Genomic DNA, 15,359 nt, shown 5'->3' on the forward strand with positions numbered 1-15,359 from the left:
GTAATAAGGCTGTCTTTTACTTAATTACCTCGTTGTCAGTATCCAAAATCAATTTTTCCCTTGTATTTTAAAACTATGAAATGCCACATATCTACTATGGACTTACACATAACCTTTATCTCTTCTGCAAGCTCTGCCTTGAAATCTTGGAAGCAAACAGAGCCTCCCTTAGGCCGCAGTACATAACATTACATAATGAGGATAGAAATGCAATAAGACATACTGAAGACATTTACTAAGCAAACACAGGATCATGGTTGAGCACTAGGCAATCAGTTTGCAGACCAATACAAGCCTAGCCAAGAAAAAAAAAAATATTCCAAGGTTCACTCTAGCTAGAACGAGGGCAAGACAAGATATCCCAGAAGAGAATTTAAGTCCTCTTCCAATTATCTATGTTTACAGTGAAAGTGGCAAGGATGATACTCTATTTCATATGTAGTGGAAGTTTGCTCCAGAGATGAAGGGTACAGTGGGTTTCATGACAACATGTTTTATTTATCTCTTGATAAAGGTTTGGTTCCTTTTACCAGGTCCTTGAATTACTATTTGTCCTGTGAGGGAAGAGGAGGTCCAAGAGGGTTGCATCTTTCATGGCTTGAAAGCCACACACAGATTTCCATGGAGGAGTGTATAAGAGATCGAGTACAAAAACAAGGTTGCCAGTCTGTCCAGATAACTAAGATTTTTCAAGTTAATGATCTTTTTAGTTATAAATCTCCAAAGTCTTACAGGTTGAGTGATGTCTTTAGATGAATACATGCTGAAAGGTACATTATATTTAAAAATGGGTTAAATAAGATACAAGTAAATGGGAATTACGACTTCTGTCTGTCTCTCTGTCTCCCTCTCTTGTACAGAAACTTAGACAGGTGGAAGACACTGGGAGAAAAAAAACGTTAACATTCTAAGATAAAATTCAGGATGCAAGAAGGTACAATAAGTTTTCATAGTGGTCTGATATGAAGGCTGTCATTTTAAAAACTTTTTGATCTTAAAACATGCAGAAAGAGACAGATCCATTGGTAAACAGATGGATTTGGCTTAAAAGCTTACTTTAACAGAAGACTATGTCAGTCCTGAATTGAGCAACTCACACAGACATGAAAGAATAGTGGTAATACCCATGGCACCAAATAGAAAAAGTCTTCAATTTGTATATATAACATTTTGTTTTTTTGCAGGTTCTCAGGCCTCCAGTAATACCTGAAGCACGTCTTCAGAAAATAGTTGCCTGAACTGTAACAAAATCCTATAATTCAAACTGTTACATGTAGGAATTGTAGGGCTCAATGAAAGAGAAAGCCCTTCTGTCCTGTGAGCAACTCCATCCTCTGAGTGAACTTGTGGTGATTACCCTTAGCCAAATGATAAAGAAGGAAGAACCAATGCTGTCTGAGCCAAAAGGGTGTCACCAACAGCATCTTTAGGTTGTCCTCCTTGATTATGAGGAGAACTTTTGGAGTCAGGAGAAAGGCATAAAGAAATTTTCCTTTCCATGACATTGACAAGACAGCCATTCTTTTAGCCTGTGGGTATGGAACTCAGGAGCAGTATTGTCTGAGCTGTCTATTCAAAGCAGAATCAAATACAGCTATCTGGGGAGCTCCCAACTGACACAACGTGTAGGAAGATCTTTTTGTTGCACATCCATTTGTGGGGGGTCTGCTTTGGATCACTTTAGGTAATGCACCAAAGAATGTATCTGTGAGGGAATATAAACTGCCTGAAGGAAAAGACTGTGGTGAATGGCTATTTCTCAGTCCGCCCTAGAAAGAATGTAGAGATGTTAAGATTTTGTTGGCTTCCCTACATATGCTTGAGATTAAATTGTTTGAATGCAAGTAGCCCACAGAATAAAAGATGCACAGCTTAACAGCAAATGCTTTTTCCCCACAGGAATTCATTGTCAGTGCAACTTCTAATTGTGCACTGGCAATGATTCAATTCTTTAGGGAGATTTTTTCCTTTCTTTGAGTTGGTGCAACTGTGAAGTTGGCATACATTGTATATAAGTTGTGTGTGTGTGTGTGTGTGTGTGTGTGTGTGTGTGTGTGTGTGTGTGTGTGTGTGTGTGTGTGTGTGTGTGTGTGCGCCAAGCCCCCCACATCAGGAGCTACGGGAGGGCTGCGCTTTCTTTCCATGCCATTAACTATTGTACTCCCATGCTTGGATATATTTTATCTATTTTGGATTATGTAAACAGGTTAATGTTAGATCTACCTGAATCAGACAGTAAATTTTTATTATCTCCCCTAAATTCTGCTACTCAGGTAGCTGGACATTCTATTAAACAGTCATGCTGCAGCTAATTCATATTCTAAAGCTGTTGCTACTGGGTCCATGTTAAGGAGATACTCTTAGTTAAGGTTTCTGTCTCAATATGAAGATGTCAAGATCAGGTTGTTAGATGTACCTTTGGACAGGGAAAATATCTTCGGTCTGGCAGCTGCTGACATTTTTAAAAATCTCCAACAAAGATGAAAAATTATACAGGATTTCAAGCAGATTTTTTTTTTTTTATTTTTATCTTCTGTCCCACAATTTTAAAGAAACCATCCATGACTTGATCACTGTTTTCTAAAGATGAGAAATCTCAACAAAAAGGTAAAACATTACCAAAAAAGAAGTACCAAGGGAAGTACAAATCTGGTTTCAAAGGTCCAAAAGGTTTCTTTTCTGACAAATTACCCAGCTTGTGACCATCATGTACCCCCATCCACCTCGGCGAAGTCCCTCTTACTCTTTCAAAGAAGTTTTCTTAGCCTTTAATAGTGTGGAGACCAACACCTTTAAATCAGTGGATTCTCAACATCATCAAAAAAGGTTATAAATCAAACTGGCTTCTTTCTCCACCTCATTCCAGAATACCTCACGTGTCCTCAAACTAGGAATGCCTGGTTTTACTTGTGCTGCAGGAAATGTTTTATCAGGAAACTACAGAATTTGTTCCCATCAGGAAAAGAGAAAGGGTTTTATTCAAGATTCTTCTTGGTTCTAAGAAAAGAGGGCACTTTGAGGCTTATTTTGGATTTATTAATCATCTGTATCTTTTTCACTGTGCTGAAATTCAAGATGTGTCCCTGCAAACACTTATGCCAATGATCCTTCCTCAAGCTTTCATGGTAACCCTGGACCTAAAGGACACTTTGCTTCATATTCCTATTCATCCATACCACAGAAAAGTAAGACTTTTATGCAGTACAATTTCATTTTGAATTTTCCTGTTTACCTTTTGGTCTTTCAACAGCAACAATGATATTTACCAAATGCCTTGCGCCTGTCCTGGGAGTCTACATATAACCCCACCTTGATGACTTTCTTCTTCAGGCTTTTTCAAAAGACAAGCTCCTTCAGGATCTCAAGTTTATCATGGATCTCTTCCTTCATCTAGGCTTTACCCAAAACTTGAAAAATCTGCCTTCAACCCTTTCAAGAGCTATGACAACATTTCTTCAAGACACTCTGCAGTTCTAATTTCTTTCTTCCAGTTTCTTTTTCCTCTAGAATTGACATCTGCAAGAGAGATACTGAGAACCCTGTGGTAAATGGCTTAATTCAAACAAAAGACTCCTTTTGCCAGACTCCTTCGGAAGAAGATTCAGTGGCATGTCAGATCAGTTTGAGCACACTGCTGCCACCTCCTGAACTTTCCAATTCCTCTCTTGCCCTTCATGAGGAAAGAATTCCTTGGATGGATCATTCAGATACCCCTCAATCCAGGAGTGCCTTTTCTAGTCGCCTCTCCTCACCAGAATGTCTCCATGGATGCTTCAAATTTGGCTTGGGGGCATGTTCATTGAACATGGCAGTCCAAGGCATATGGTCAAGGCAGGACCGGAAGAACCACATAAAATATTCAAAGGAAATGAAAGCCCTTGTCTGCGCTCTACAATCTCTGCATTACTTCTGGTCTCTGGAAACCCTTTGTATCCACAAAAACAACTAGGCATTAGCTGTATATTTTCACATTTATTACTATGTATGTATGCTGATCGCTGCACACCACCACTTAGAATGTTTGTGCGTTGGCACACCACACATGAAAGAATGTATTCATTTTGAAATTGACAAATGTCTTCTTGGTGTCTGCAGGTGTTGTGGAAGATTGCTGACTGTTGCACAACACCACTTAGCTTGTTTGCGTGATGGAAGGCAAAAGATGCAACACTGTATCATATTTGAAAGTGACAATGTCTTGCTTGTTGTCTGGGCCATTACACTGTATTTGCATGGAGGTGAGCAATGTGCAAATGAGATTAGCACAGCATTGTAATATGGTACACGGACAAACAGGGAGGAACAAAACTGGTTATTCTACGAAACACTGACTTCTTGAAGGTCGACGTTCCAAAAGAATAAAAAAAAATGCCCAAAGTCCAAAAAGTTTAAAAACTTTTTTTTTTTTTTTTTTTTTGAGAAGTCATACCACTCTTTCTGGGGGGTCCCTAGGGGGCGGAAGTAGAAGAAAGGGCTGAATGTTTTGTTTTGTTTTTGCATCTTCTTTTTGTCAGACTGTACAGAAACAACATGAGGAGAACCAGACTGCCTGATGTACCTCCATAAGGGAACCAGAAAATTCCTCTCAGACTAGCATCTGTGGGATGTCCTAAGGACCCACATGAATAATCAAGCAGGGTTTTCCCTTCATTGTCTTGCCATCTAGTCATGATAGACATGCCTAAATGTCTTGCTGGCATCCAGTAGGCTCACAACAGCAGGAGCAGTAACCAAAACCGAGCAGTTTATCATGCACCATAACAGAGACAAATCAGTCTGACTGGGCAACAGAAGCTTCTGAAGGTTTTGACTTTTTCTCATGTGACTGCTGAGAGATCTCTGACTAAGAAGATTCAGAAACCATCTTATCTAGCACAAGCTTTTTTAATCTAGATTTTCTAAGTAAAATTTGAGAGGCGCTAACCAACTCCTTATAGTTTTAGGAACAAGGATTTGCAAAACTCCCTAAAGTTGTTTTTAGGGCCTAGACAAAGTAAACACTTAGAATGCTTGTCTTTATACAATATCTGCAAACTGAAGTAAGATTTGCCCCACGTAGGTAATATGAAATAATTTTTTTAGCCAAAAGTTAAGAGAGTCAGGAAAAAGTCTCCAACAGGGATACTTATCTGCCTACTCACACTGGAAGCAGGCAGAGGTCATATAGCTGACAGACCAAAGCAATATATGCAGTCTCTCTGTTTGAGCTGGAGGCAAGAAAGTTTTGAGGAACTTGATGGCCGTACATACAGAATCCTTGGCAGGATATTTTAGCAGTGATCATAGGAAGGCCATAAACAACAACAAAGGTCTTTACAAATCCAGGACAGCCCTAGATAATACTCTTAATTAAAATAAATAAAACAGTTGTGAGGTTTGACAGAAAACTTCAAACATTTCCATGGCTGTGAGAACAGGAATTGCCAAAGCCTAATCCCTAGGAACACTACTGAGTACTATATATGAATTTCTTCAGATAGAAATAACAAGATGAAACACAAAGCCAAGGGCACAGTTCACTGACTGCGCAGTAACAGCCCCATGGAATATGCCTATCAACGTAACTGCAGTTTATCAAGCATCCAAACTCATTTGCAAAGATAACAGACAAGGTGGTACAAAACCACAGGTGAAGGGAAAACCTGGCATCTAGCTCTTCTGGCTTTATATGCTGTCATAAAGGAGCACATTCATTTTCAGGCAGTTAGGAGTGAGCAACAGCGAGCAACAGCTGCCAACACAAGCCAACTAGACAAGTACAGCCTAAAATGACTACTATTTTATTAAATGTACTCCCCTAACTCACCTTATCGACTGTGGTGGTTAAGTTAACCCTTGCTATACCTCCATAACAGGTAATTCAATGAATCCTTAAGAAAATTATTCCAGAAGCATGCTTTAACAAGGTGGATCCCTAGCAATGATTTCTTGAGAAGCAAGCTTCCACAACTCCTCAAGCCAAGGCCTGGTTACACCAGTATGAGGTGAGACTGAAATTTAGAGCCATCACCCAAAGGTGCTAGTTACCTAGAAGCTACTGACATCTGGTACAGCACTCTGTTATAACTATTTGTTGTACACTTACAATTTTTGCACCTGACAGCTGCCCCAGGGTTGCACAGACTGTGAGAGACAACATCTCTGCCAAATTACCATTCCTTCCAGCCTTCACTCTTAAATTCAAACTCATAGGTTCATAGGTAGATACTAGGCTATTGGCCCTAGGGCCTATACAAGCCTAGCCAAAAAGGTACCCTGGCTTTCGCCACCCAAGAAAATTATTTTCTTGTGCCCCTGTCGAGCAGAGCCACAGAGGTGATCCCCGGGGTGAATTTCCTACTTCCCATCCATTCATCAAGATTTTTCCTGAAGAGTGCTAATGAGGAGCTTCCCAAAACTCAGTTCCACATGGGTAACTTGGCCTTTTTGCTAGAAGTACAGCTGGCCTTAAGCCTACTGGCAACACAAGTTCTATGTATGTATGTATTCATGCAGTTTTATAAATAATTTAATATCTTATGTAGCTGCTTGCAGTTTGATCTGGTAAAAATTTTCAAGCAGTAAACAAATGAATAAAATTAAATTAAAAATCTGAGGACCCAAAACTACTACTTTCAGTTTACTAAATCTTTAAATCAGGACATGTTGTTACTCCTCACTCTGGTTCTTGTGTTGTGATAAACACTGCATAAACAGGTTTAAAAAACAATTAGGAACATTCAGTTCATACCTTTCGATATCAATGCCAAGAGGGTTCGCTGGCCGAAGAGACAAGGGAGAAACACCTTTGTTCCTTCCAGTTCGCAAATCATAATCATTCTTTTCATCAATCCAAACAGCAGACTGATCCAAAAAATCTGGAAAAGAAAGAAGAAATAAATGAAACTGAAAAGCTAAGGCTGAAGATAAGCGGCCATTATATGAACAAAGAACCCTTAAGCAAGAGCACAATGTACAGAAAAAAAAAAGGACAAGTTATAATAAGGGAACATCAGTCCACATTTTAAATTAGTGGAGCATTTGCCATCAGAATGCTGCGTCTTTCTTCTTATTTATTTTTTCTGAATTTCTTTATTCTCAGAGGGGTCAGTATGCTTCCAGTGACCATACTTCCTCCATCATTCCTTTCCCAACTGTTATTTCCAGTTTGTGCCCTCTCCTAAGTTGGTTATAAGTTGAGGCTGGCACCAGGTTCATTGGAAATTGAAGGGACATATTGAATTAACGTTATTTGTCAGCTAGTGTTTTGTACTTTCTTGTACTAATACGAATGGTTATAAATTACAGGGCTGATGCTGTTCAATATTGTCTATAAGTGGGTTCCTTCTATTATATATGTATGACAACTTTTGAGTGGAAACTATTAATATAAATACCTTTGGTTTGTTTACAGGATATTGTGCCAATAGTGGCATACATTTAAAGTGTTAATTATTGGGCCACTGTTTGGGGGCTAACAGACATTATAGGGATCTAACACTGTTTCCTTGCTGGCTATTGACACATTTTAGTCAGGCTTGTTAAAGTTACAATAAAACCTAACCTCTGGATATAACTCTATCCCACTATAGAGTCCCAGCCACTTATTTAGTTTTCTCTGGACAATCACTCCTCCTTGGCTCTCCACACATGCTACATCCCTCCTACAATGCTCTACACGTCTACAACCACTATTACTCCATTTGCCCTACTAATCTCTCTCTCTTGTCTTACCTATCTCACACTATTTCCTAACCCTTACCATACTACTCTCACACACACCACGGCATCATACCATCCTCCTCACTCCCCTTCTTACTCATCCATCTCTCATAAACTGTTCTTTTCCAACCCAACACACCTATTCAAACCTAAGCTGCTCCCATCCCCACCACCCCCTCCACTCATCTCTCATACTTCACACCAAAAAAATCACTAGTCCCACACAACCTATTCTACCCATCCCCCCTACATTTCCTCACTCTACTCCTCCACCATACAAGCCTCTCACTTGCTGGTGACATCCACCCTAACTCCGGACCCACCTCTATCACTAATGTCACTAAACCCTCCTCCCTACCAAACAAATCCAAGTCAATTCACCTCATTACACTCAATGCACAAAGCCTTAGAACAAAATCCCTAACCTCCATGCTTGGCTCTCCCATAACCACCCTGACATAACCACCATTTCTGAAACCTGGCTCAAATCCTACATAAAAGATAACAAAACACCTGGTTACCAAATCATTTGCAATGATAGAGCCCACAAAAAAGGAGGTGGAGTAGCTATAATCTACCCCTCCTCCCATACCATAACTTCCTACACCAATAAAATACCAACATTTGCCAATGCTGAAATTACAATCGGCTTTCTAAAAATAAATGACCACAAATCCATTTATATCACTGCCCTCTATATTCCCCCTGGTGATTACATCAAAACACTTGAGAACATCCTATCCTGGTTCTCCTCTCACATAAATAATGAAACCTACATCCTGGGTGACACCAATATCAACTGGGTCACTTTAAACTCTGATGCCCCATCCCACACAATTTCACCCAACTAACTGATTCACCAACAAGACCAAATAAAGATGGTAGCTCTGGAACCATCATTGACTGGATCCTAACAACTCACCCACGTCTTATCACCTCTGCAGGAATTATACCAGATCCTCTCAGTGATCACTTACCTGCCTTCGCCGACCGGCTCCCATCTCCACTGCAAAAACAACACCATTATATTCAAACCTGCAACTTCTCCTCTTTCAACCCTCAAACTTTCTCACAATGCCTAAAGCTCACTGACTGATCCCCGCTAAAAACCCTTCCATTAGATGATGCCGTATCCTATTTTAACCACTCATTCCTGATCCTCCTCAACCAACAAGCCCCCCCCCCCCCAAGAACCAAACACATCAAAACCAATCCCTGTCCATGGTTATTAAATGAAGCTAAACTGGCCATGCAACATGGGGACAAAAAAATAAAAACAATATCAAAAACATAAAAACCCCAACTCCCTCCTAGAATTTAAGCAACTCCGAAACTACACAAAAAAGCTTATAACTAAAGACCGCAAAGCCCACTACTCCAAACTCCAGGCCTTGCACTGAACAAATCCCAAAAAATTCTGGGACTCCATATCAACCATTTTGCATCCTGGTAGTAAAGATAACTCCTGCCCTAATCCCTCCCTCTCCGACCTTGACACAGTCACCCACTTTAACTCATTCGTCATAGACTGCATAGCCAAACTATCCTCCTCCTTCCCATCCCCCTCCTCCAGCCCCTCCCACCACAATCTCCACCCTAATCAACTACCCCCTTCCAGACCCTTTTGCCTTTCTCCCATTTCCACAACTACTATTAAAAGTTTTCTCCTCAAACTGAAACCCTGTCGCAATGCACCAGACAACCTCCCACATACCTTCCTCAAACAATCATCAGATAGCATCGCATATCCTATCTCAATTCTCATAAATAGATCTATTCAAGAATCATACATTCCCTCTATCCGATGCCATGCTTACATCATCCCCCTCCACAAAGGTGGCAAAAACTCTGAAACCACCAATTTCAGGCCTATTGCTATCCTTTCCCCACCTTTCTAAAATTCTAGAGAAAACCATCCAAGCACAACTCATGACACACCTAATCCAAAACAACCTGTTATCCCCTACCCAACACGGCTTCCGCCCCAGCCACTGCACCATGCCTGCCCTTCTTTCCTTTCTGGAAACCATCAATCGTGAGAGTGACTTAGGCAAATTTGTATCTACACTATTCCTAGATCTGTCAAAAGCCTTTGACACCATCTCTCACACCCTACTCATATCCAAACTCTCCACTCTACATCTCTCTCCCACCCCCATAGCCTGGTTTTCCAGCTACCTGTCCAACCACCAACAAGCTGACCAATGGAAAACTTCAACCTCTCCCTTCCTGCCTACTTCCACAGGTGTCCCTCAAGGCTCTGTTCTTGGTCCTCTACTCTTTAACCTATTTATTAAAAACTTCCACCACTCCATCCCAGAATCGTCTAATATGCAGACGACTCAACAATAGTCTCTCCTCAGCCTTCTCTCCCTCTGAGCTCCTAGCAAAAACCCAATTAGCCTTCTCCATAACAGAATCCTGGATGCAGTCCAACCACTAGGCTCTCGATGCCAAAAAAAACTTATGTTATTTTCCCCTTCCAAAAACTCCATTATTGACAAAACCTCTTTCACCATACAGAGCCAGAACACCCTCCTTGAAATTGTTCCCACAGCAAAGCTTCTCAGCATCATCATAGATGAAGAACTAAAATTTGATACCCACATCCACTCCGCAATCAAAAAAACCCATCTAAAGATTGGCCTCCTCTACAAACACAACCGCTTCCTCAGCCTCTCTTCTCGTCAAACCCTAGCATCCACCTTCCTGCTCACCTCCCTTATGTATGGTGCCCCTCTATTTACCAACCTCCACCTTGACTTACGTTCCAAACTTGAATTCTGCTACCATAAGATCTGTACATTTGCAACCAATTCTAAATACTTATCCCACCACTGCCACTCCCTCCTCTCCCTCAATTGGCTTGAACTACCAACTACCTCATTTACCTACAACTTACCATTGCCCACAAGCTCATCTTTAAACCTACAAACTGCCCATCTCTCGCTACATCCTGAAAACCCTATATAGCCAACTGCCCACTCAGATCCACAAACCAAAATCTCCTTCTGGTCCACAAACCCATACAACCTCCTGGCCATCTACTAATTTCCTACTCCTTAGCTAAACTGTGGAACTCTCTCCCCCCTCACATATGCAACCTACCAAACCATACTAATTTCAAATCTCAGCTATTCTCTCATCTAACAGCTAAATGGGAATGCCCATGTCACGCTCCAACTTAAACCCCTCTCTGCCCTTTCTTTCTTCCCTGCACTGAAATCATCACCTGTTATCACTACTATTGCCTCTTGTCATCCTAAAACATTCTGTTATCCTTCTCAACTAAAACCAGGCGAAGACGTATAGTAAATCAATTTGTTATCCTTCTCAACTATAGCGAGCATCATCTGCTCTCTCGGAGCCTCATTCTACGCCTCTCTGCTTTTACTCTGATAGTAAATCTATCACAGGAATCCTAAACTTAGGAATATCCTCTAAAAATGTAATATTATATTGTAGAGAACGACTGTATCCCATCTGTTAGTTAATATGTATGTCAAAGTCTCTTCTATGGAAATTGTATGTCAAAAGTCTGTCCTTAAAACTATGTTTTGTAAAAAATTGTTCTCTTGGAGCTTTCCTTCCTGGGCCTCCACTGAAAATGGACTTGTAATCCAGTTGGACTCTCCTGGTCAACAAATGCAAAATAAATAAAGAAATAAAATAAAATAAAATAAATTCTCATCCCCTACCTGGGACTGAATTTCTCTGTTATCGAATGTACTATACTTTCAATAACAAACAGTTTTGGTGCTTCTTTCATAAAAAATGGTTCATCTAACCACAAATGGATTGCAGCTATGTTTTAAAAGTTAACTCACTTACAGCTTAAGTCACACATTGTTCTTCTGTTAATGTTGAGTTTACCTAACCTGCAAAAGTCTAGTAATCCTCATGTTCTTCAATGTTAACTCTCTAAGTGCTTATTAAATAATGTATTATTCTTCTGTAATGTTTAATTGTTCTTTATGAACTCTATTTCTTTGTAACATTTAACTTGGAATGTCTTGGAGCTTTTCTCCCCGGGGCTCTTTGTGGCCCAGTGGACTTCCCCAGTCATCAAACTTAAAATAAAAATAAATAAATAAATATCATAAGGGGTGCCTTTGTCTTGTACCAGTTTAGCTTATATTTCCTGGAGAATCATAGCATAAAGTAGGGAGCAAAGCAGAAATACACCACACCCCTGGTCGACAATGAAAACAAGAATGCAAAACTTCATTTTTTACATAATCTGAGATAGCAGTATCTTGAAGAATTTCCCTTATTCTGAGATACTGTGAACCTTGACATAGTGGGAGAATGAGTTGTACAGCCTCTGTCAAGTGAGACTGCAACAAAAAGGCCTTGAAAGTGACTTCTGATTTTTGCCACTGAAGGTCCAAAAATCACACTTTTGTTCACATTTTGGATTGTCAAACAGGGGTCTAACAGTATATGTAACTAAGCAACCCATGCAATTATACCAAGAGTGAGTGTATGCTTTTGACTGATCTTCCTATCACATCATGTGATGAGTGATGATTTGGTAGTAATGCAAGGATAACTGCTTCCAGCATTTGACAGGAAGGAATTGTTCTGCAAAATAATTTCAACCTTTAAAAAAAAAAAAAAAAATCATCCTTCCTTTGTTTGTCTTCATCAGTAGTACAACTAAAAAAGGGCCCACAAGAGAAAAGACAAAGGAAGTCCCAGGCCTGTAGCAATTCGGAGCAAAACCAGCAGATGTTTAGAAAGTCAAGGGGAAAATCCATGCCTGGGTGAAACAATATGACCTTAATGAAGCAGCATCTCTGACATGTGCTACAACATTCTGCTGCAAGGCTTTACACAATAAAACTGACGCATTTCAACTGATTTCCAGAAGTGCATCTATGTATGTACAATCAAGTGCTAAAAAAGATACACACAAAATTAAACTAGTAATGGCAACCCAATAAAATTATTTGAGCTTCAAGAAAAGACCAAAGAAATAATTAATGTTGAAAGAGGTGCATAAAGACAAACAATCAGAAAAGAAGAGGAAATAAAATAGGGGACAAAAACAGAAAAAAAAGAATGGAGGAAAGTCATTAAAATCATCCACCTCAAACTAAGTGCTATCATATTTTCAAAATGCACTGTATCAATGAATATTTTCAACACTCAAACAAGATAAACTTGGGGAGAGAATTACATTTGCATTTTATGAAAATTACTCCTTTTGTGGTCACAAAACTTAATGTAATAATTTACAGATGAAACCTGCACAAATATCGAAAGACTGTCAATAAGCAAAAGCTTAACACTGAGTTCCAATTAAAGATGTATTTATTTACTTATTTTATGTTTGTTTACCGGGATAGTCCGACTGGATAGGAGACCCATTTCCAGCGAAAGCCCGGAGGGAAAGCCCCACAAGATGCAGAGAATAATCACAGCTGAAATTATTACAAACATGTTAGGACAGGATGATAAGAAAAACATATTTAGCTATAATATTAATTACAATTGTCAAAGAAAAAAATATATACAGCAATAATAATTTTTACAATTTTCAACAAGAAAAATCATGGAAACAAGCACAACTGAGAAAAAATGTCACTTAGCTAAACATAGCTTGGGTTTTATATATGAGAAGATAAGAATATGTGTTAGCAATTACGTGTAGAAGTAGAAGATGAAAGGTTTACCCAGTCACTTTGAGTATGTTGACAGGAATACATTCTGGACAGTAGGGTGGAGACAGATCAGCCAGGATTTAGGCAAGAGCAAAGCCAGTTCTTAGATAGGTGAGACTTAAGCAGTGATTTCAATTGTTGAGGGTTAGTTGTAGTTAGTATATTTTGTGGGGTCAGATTCCATGTCCTTGAGGTACGATATGAAATAAAACATTAATAATTTTCATCATAAAATTAACTTATGATACAATCCCAATGCAGTGCTACTTTCCGTTGAGACAAGGAACCTGCGCAAAATACGTAAATACAATCCAAACACCCAGCGCGCGGTCCTCTAATGGCAATAAAACGTGAGATGATGTAAAATTCAAAGCACGATACTGCACAAAGATGAAAAAGTAAAATCCTTTATTTCATGGAGTAAGCGCTTTCGCCAAAGGCTTCTTCAGACTCTTTACAATATAACAAAACTTAGGACTTATTTAAAGTCTTCCTGTTACTTGCCATTGGTTCTTGATTCTAAAAATGTCACATGGTTTATTTTTTAAAAAGGTACAGACATAAAACTGTATAGTCTGACTACTACAACATCTTTCAAACTGTAACATGTAAGAGCTGTTTTTGAATCTATATATCTGCTATAATTAAAATACACATCTTAAAACACACATATTAGAATGTACCCGGGGTCATTACAATCCCCTTGGTACATACTGCAGAGAGCTTCAGTGCTCTTAAAGATAGTCAAAACACATATACCCTGATGAGCTTGAAAAAATCTTAAAATATCATTCATTGACGCTAACAATATATACAAATGTGATATATCCCTGACACACTGTTTATAAACATGAATATGGGTAAAACGATATTTAAAATCACTAAACAGTCACTTTGTATTGGTAAAGTGCATTCTCATGTACTAGTGGTTTACAGTGACACTAATACAACTATTTATGGAGAAATGTGGATGTCATATTAGAACACTACGACCATACCCCTTTGAACATATATAAACAAGCTCATGGAATAATGACTGTCATGCTTCACTTTACACTGTTAAATCAACGATAGTCATAAAGAACTACCGCATTCACGTAGTCTTTTACTCTTCAGAAAAGGCTTGATCTGCACCTTCTCATTAAGTCCAGGTGGTTTGTCAGACCTCAACCTTACAATCCATCTTGTTTCATGTTCTAAAGTACGGTTAATCAGGTCCCCTCCTCTAAAGCCTTGTAAGACACTCTGGATGACACGAAACTTAAAATTGTGATCCACACCTGCCATCTTATGGTGTCTGGCCAGTGCATTGACTTCACTGCCCACTCTAACATGGTAGGTGTGTTCCCTAACACGTTCCTTAAGGGAGCGGTTGGTTTTCCCTATGTAGTATGAATTACAACAGACACATGTGGCGATATATACTACATTTCTACTTTCACAATTCGTGTTAGTGTGAAAGTTATATACACGACCTGTTGTGGGATGTTCGAAAGTTGTCTCTTCATTTATAAAACTACATTGATTGCAATGTCCACAGGGTACGGTGTTCCTATCCCCTACACCCCTACTGTTTAAAGGGTACCTAGGTCTACATAGTATGTTCTTCAGATTGGGTTGGTTCTTATAGGTTATGCGTGGTACTGGACCCACTATTTCACTGATTTCCCTATTGGAGTTTAGAATTCCCCAGTGCCTATTCATGGCTTCTTTCACTTTCAGATTCATATTACTAAAAGTGAGTTGTGCCCTAACTTCGGTTGCAGTTTGTATCAACTTATTGGTTTCTACTCCTTGTTCCATGAAATATGGTCTGGCACTGCTGTCTCTCAGAGAATCTACCATGCATATGGTTTCTTGAATTTCTTTCTCTTTATAACCCCTCTCAAGGAATCTTAATTGTAGTATTTAACATTCCATTAGACATTCTAAAAATTTCAACGTCTAAAAACGGTATACACTTATCCGAGAAGTTCATAGTGAACTTTAAGA

At 39.3% G+C, this 15,359-nt stretch overlaps 1 protein-coding gene across 2 annotated transcripts in view; it reads right to left on the reverse strand.

The window, feature by feature from the left end:
- Positions 1 to 15,359, reverse strand: part of EXOC2 (exocyst complex component 2) — a 2,261,550-nt gene that overhangs the window by 1,769,205 nt on the left and 476,986 nt on the right. For both annotated transcript variants that reach the window (XM_044065154.1, XM_044065156.1), the window contains exon 4: positions 6,731 to 6,857. In XM_044065154.1, coding sequence (XP_043921089.1) covers positions 6,731 to 6,857 — 127 coding nt within the window. The remainder of the gene's footprint in view (positions 1 to 6,730; positions 6,858 to 15,359) is intronic.

The sequence above is a fragment of the Protopterus annectens genome, chromosome 3.part0, assembly GCF_019279795.1.
Source record: "Protopterus annectens isolate FY-2018-M chromosome 3.part0, PAN1.0, whole genome shotgun sequence".
Classification (NCBI taxonomy): Eukaryota; Metazoa; Chordata; order Ceratodontiformes; family Protopteridae; genus Protopterus; species Protopterus annectens.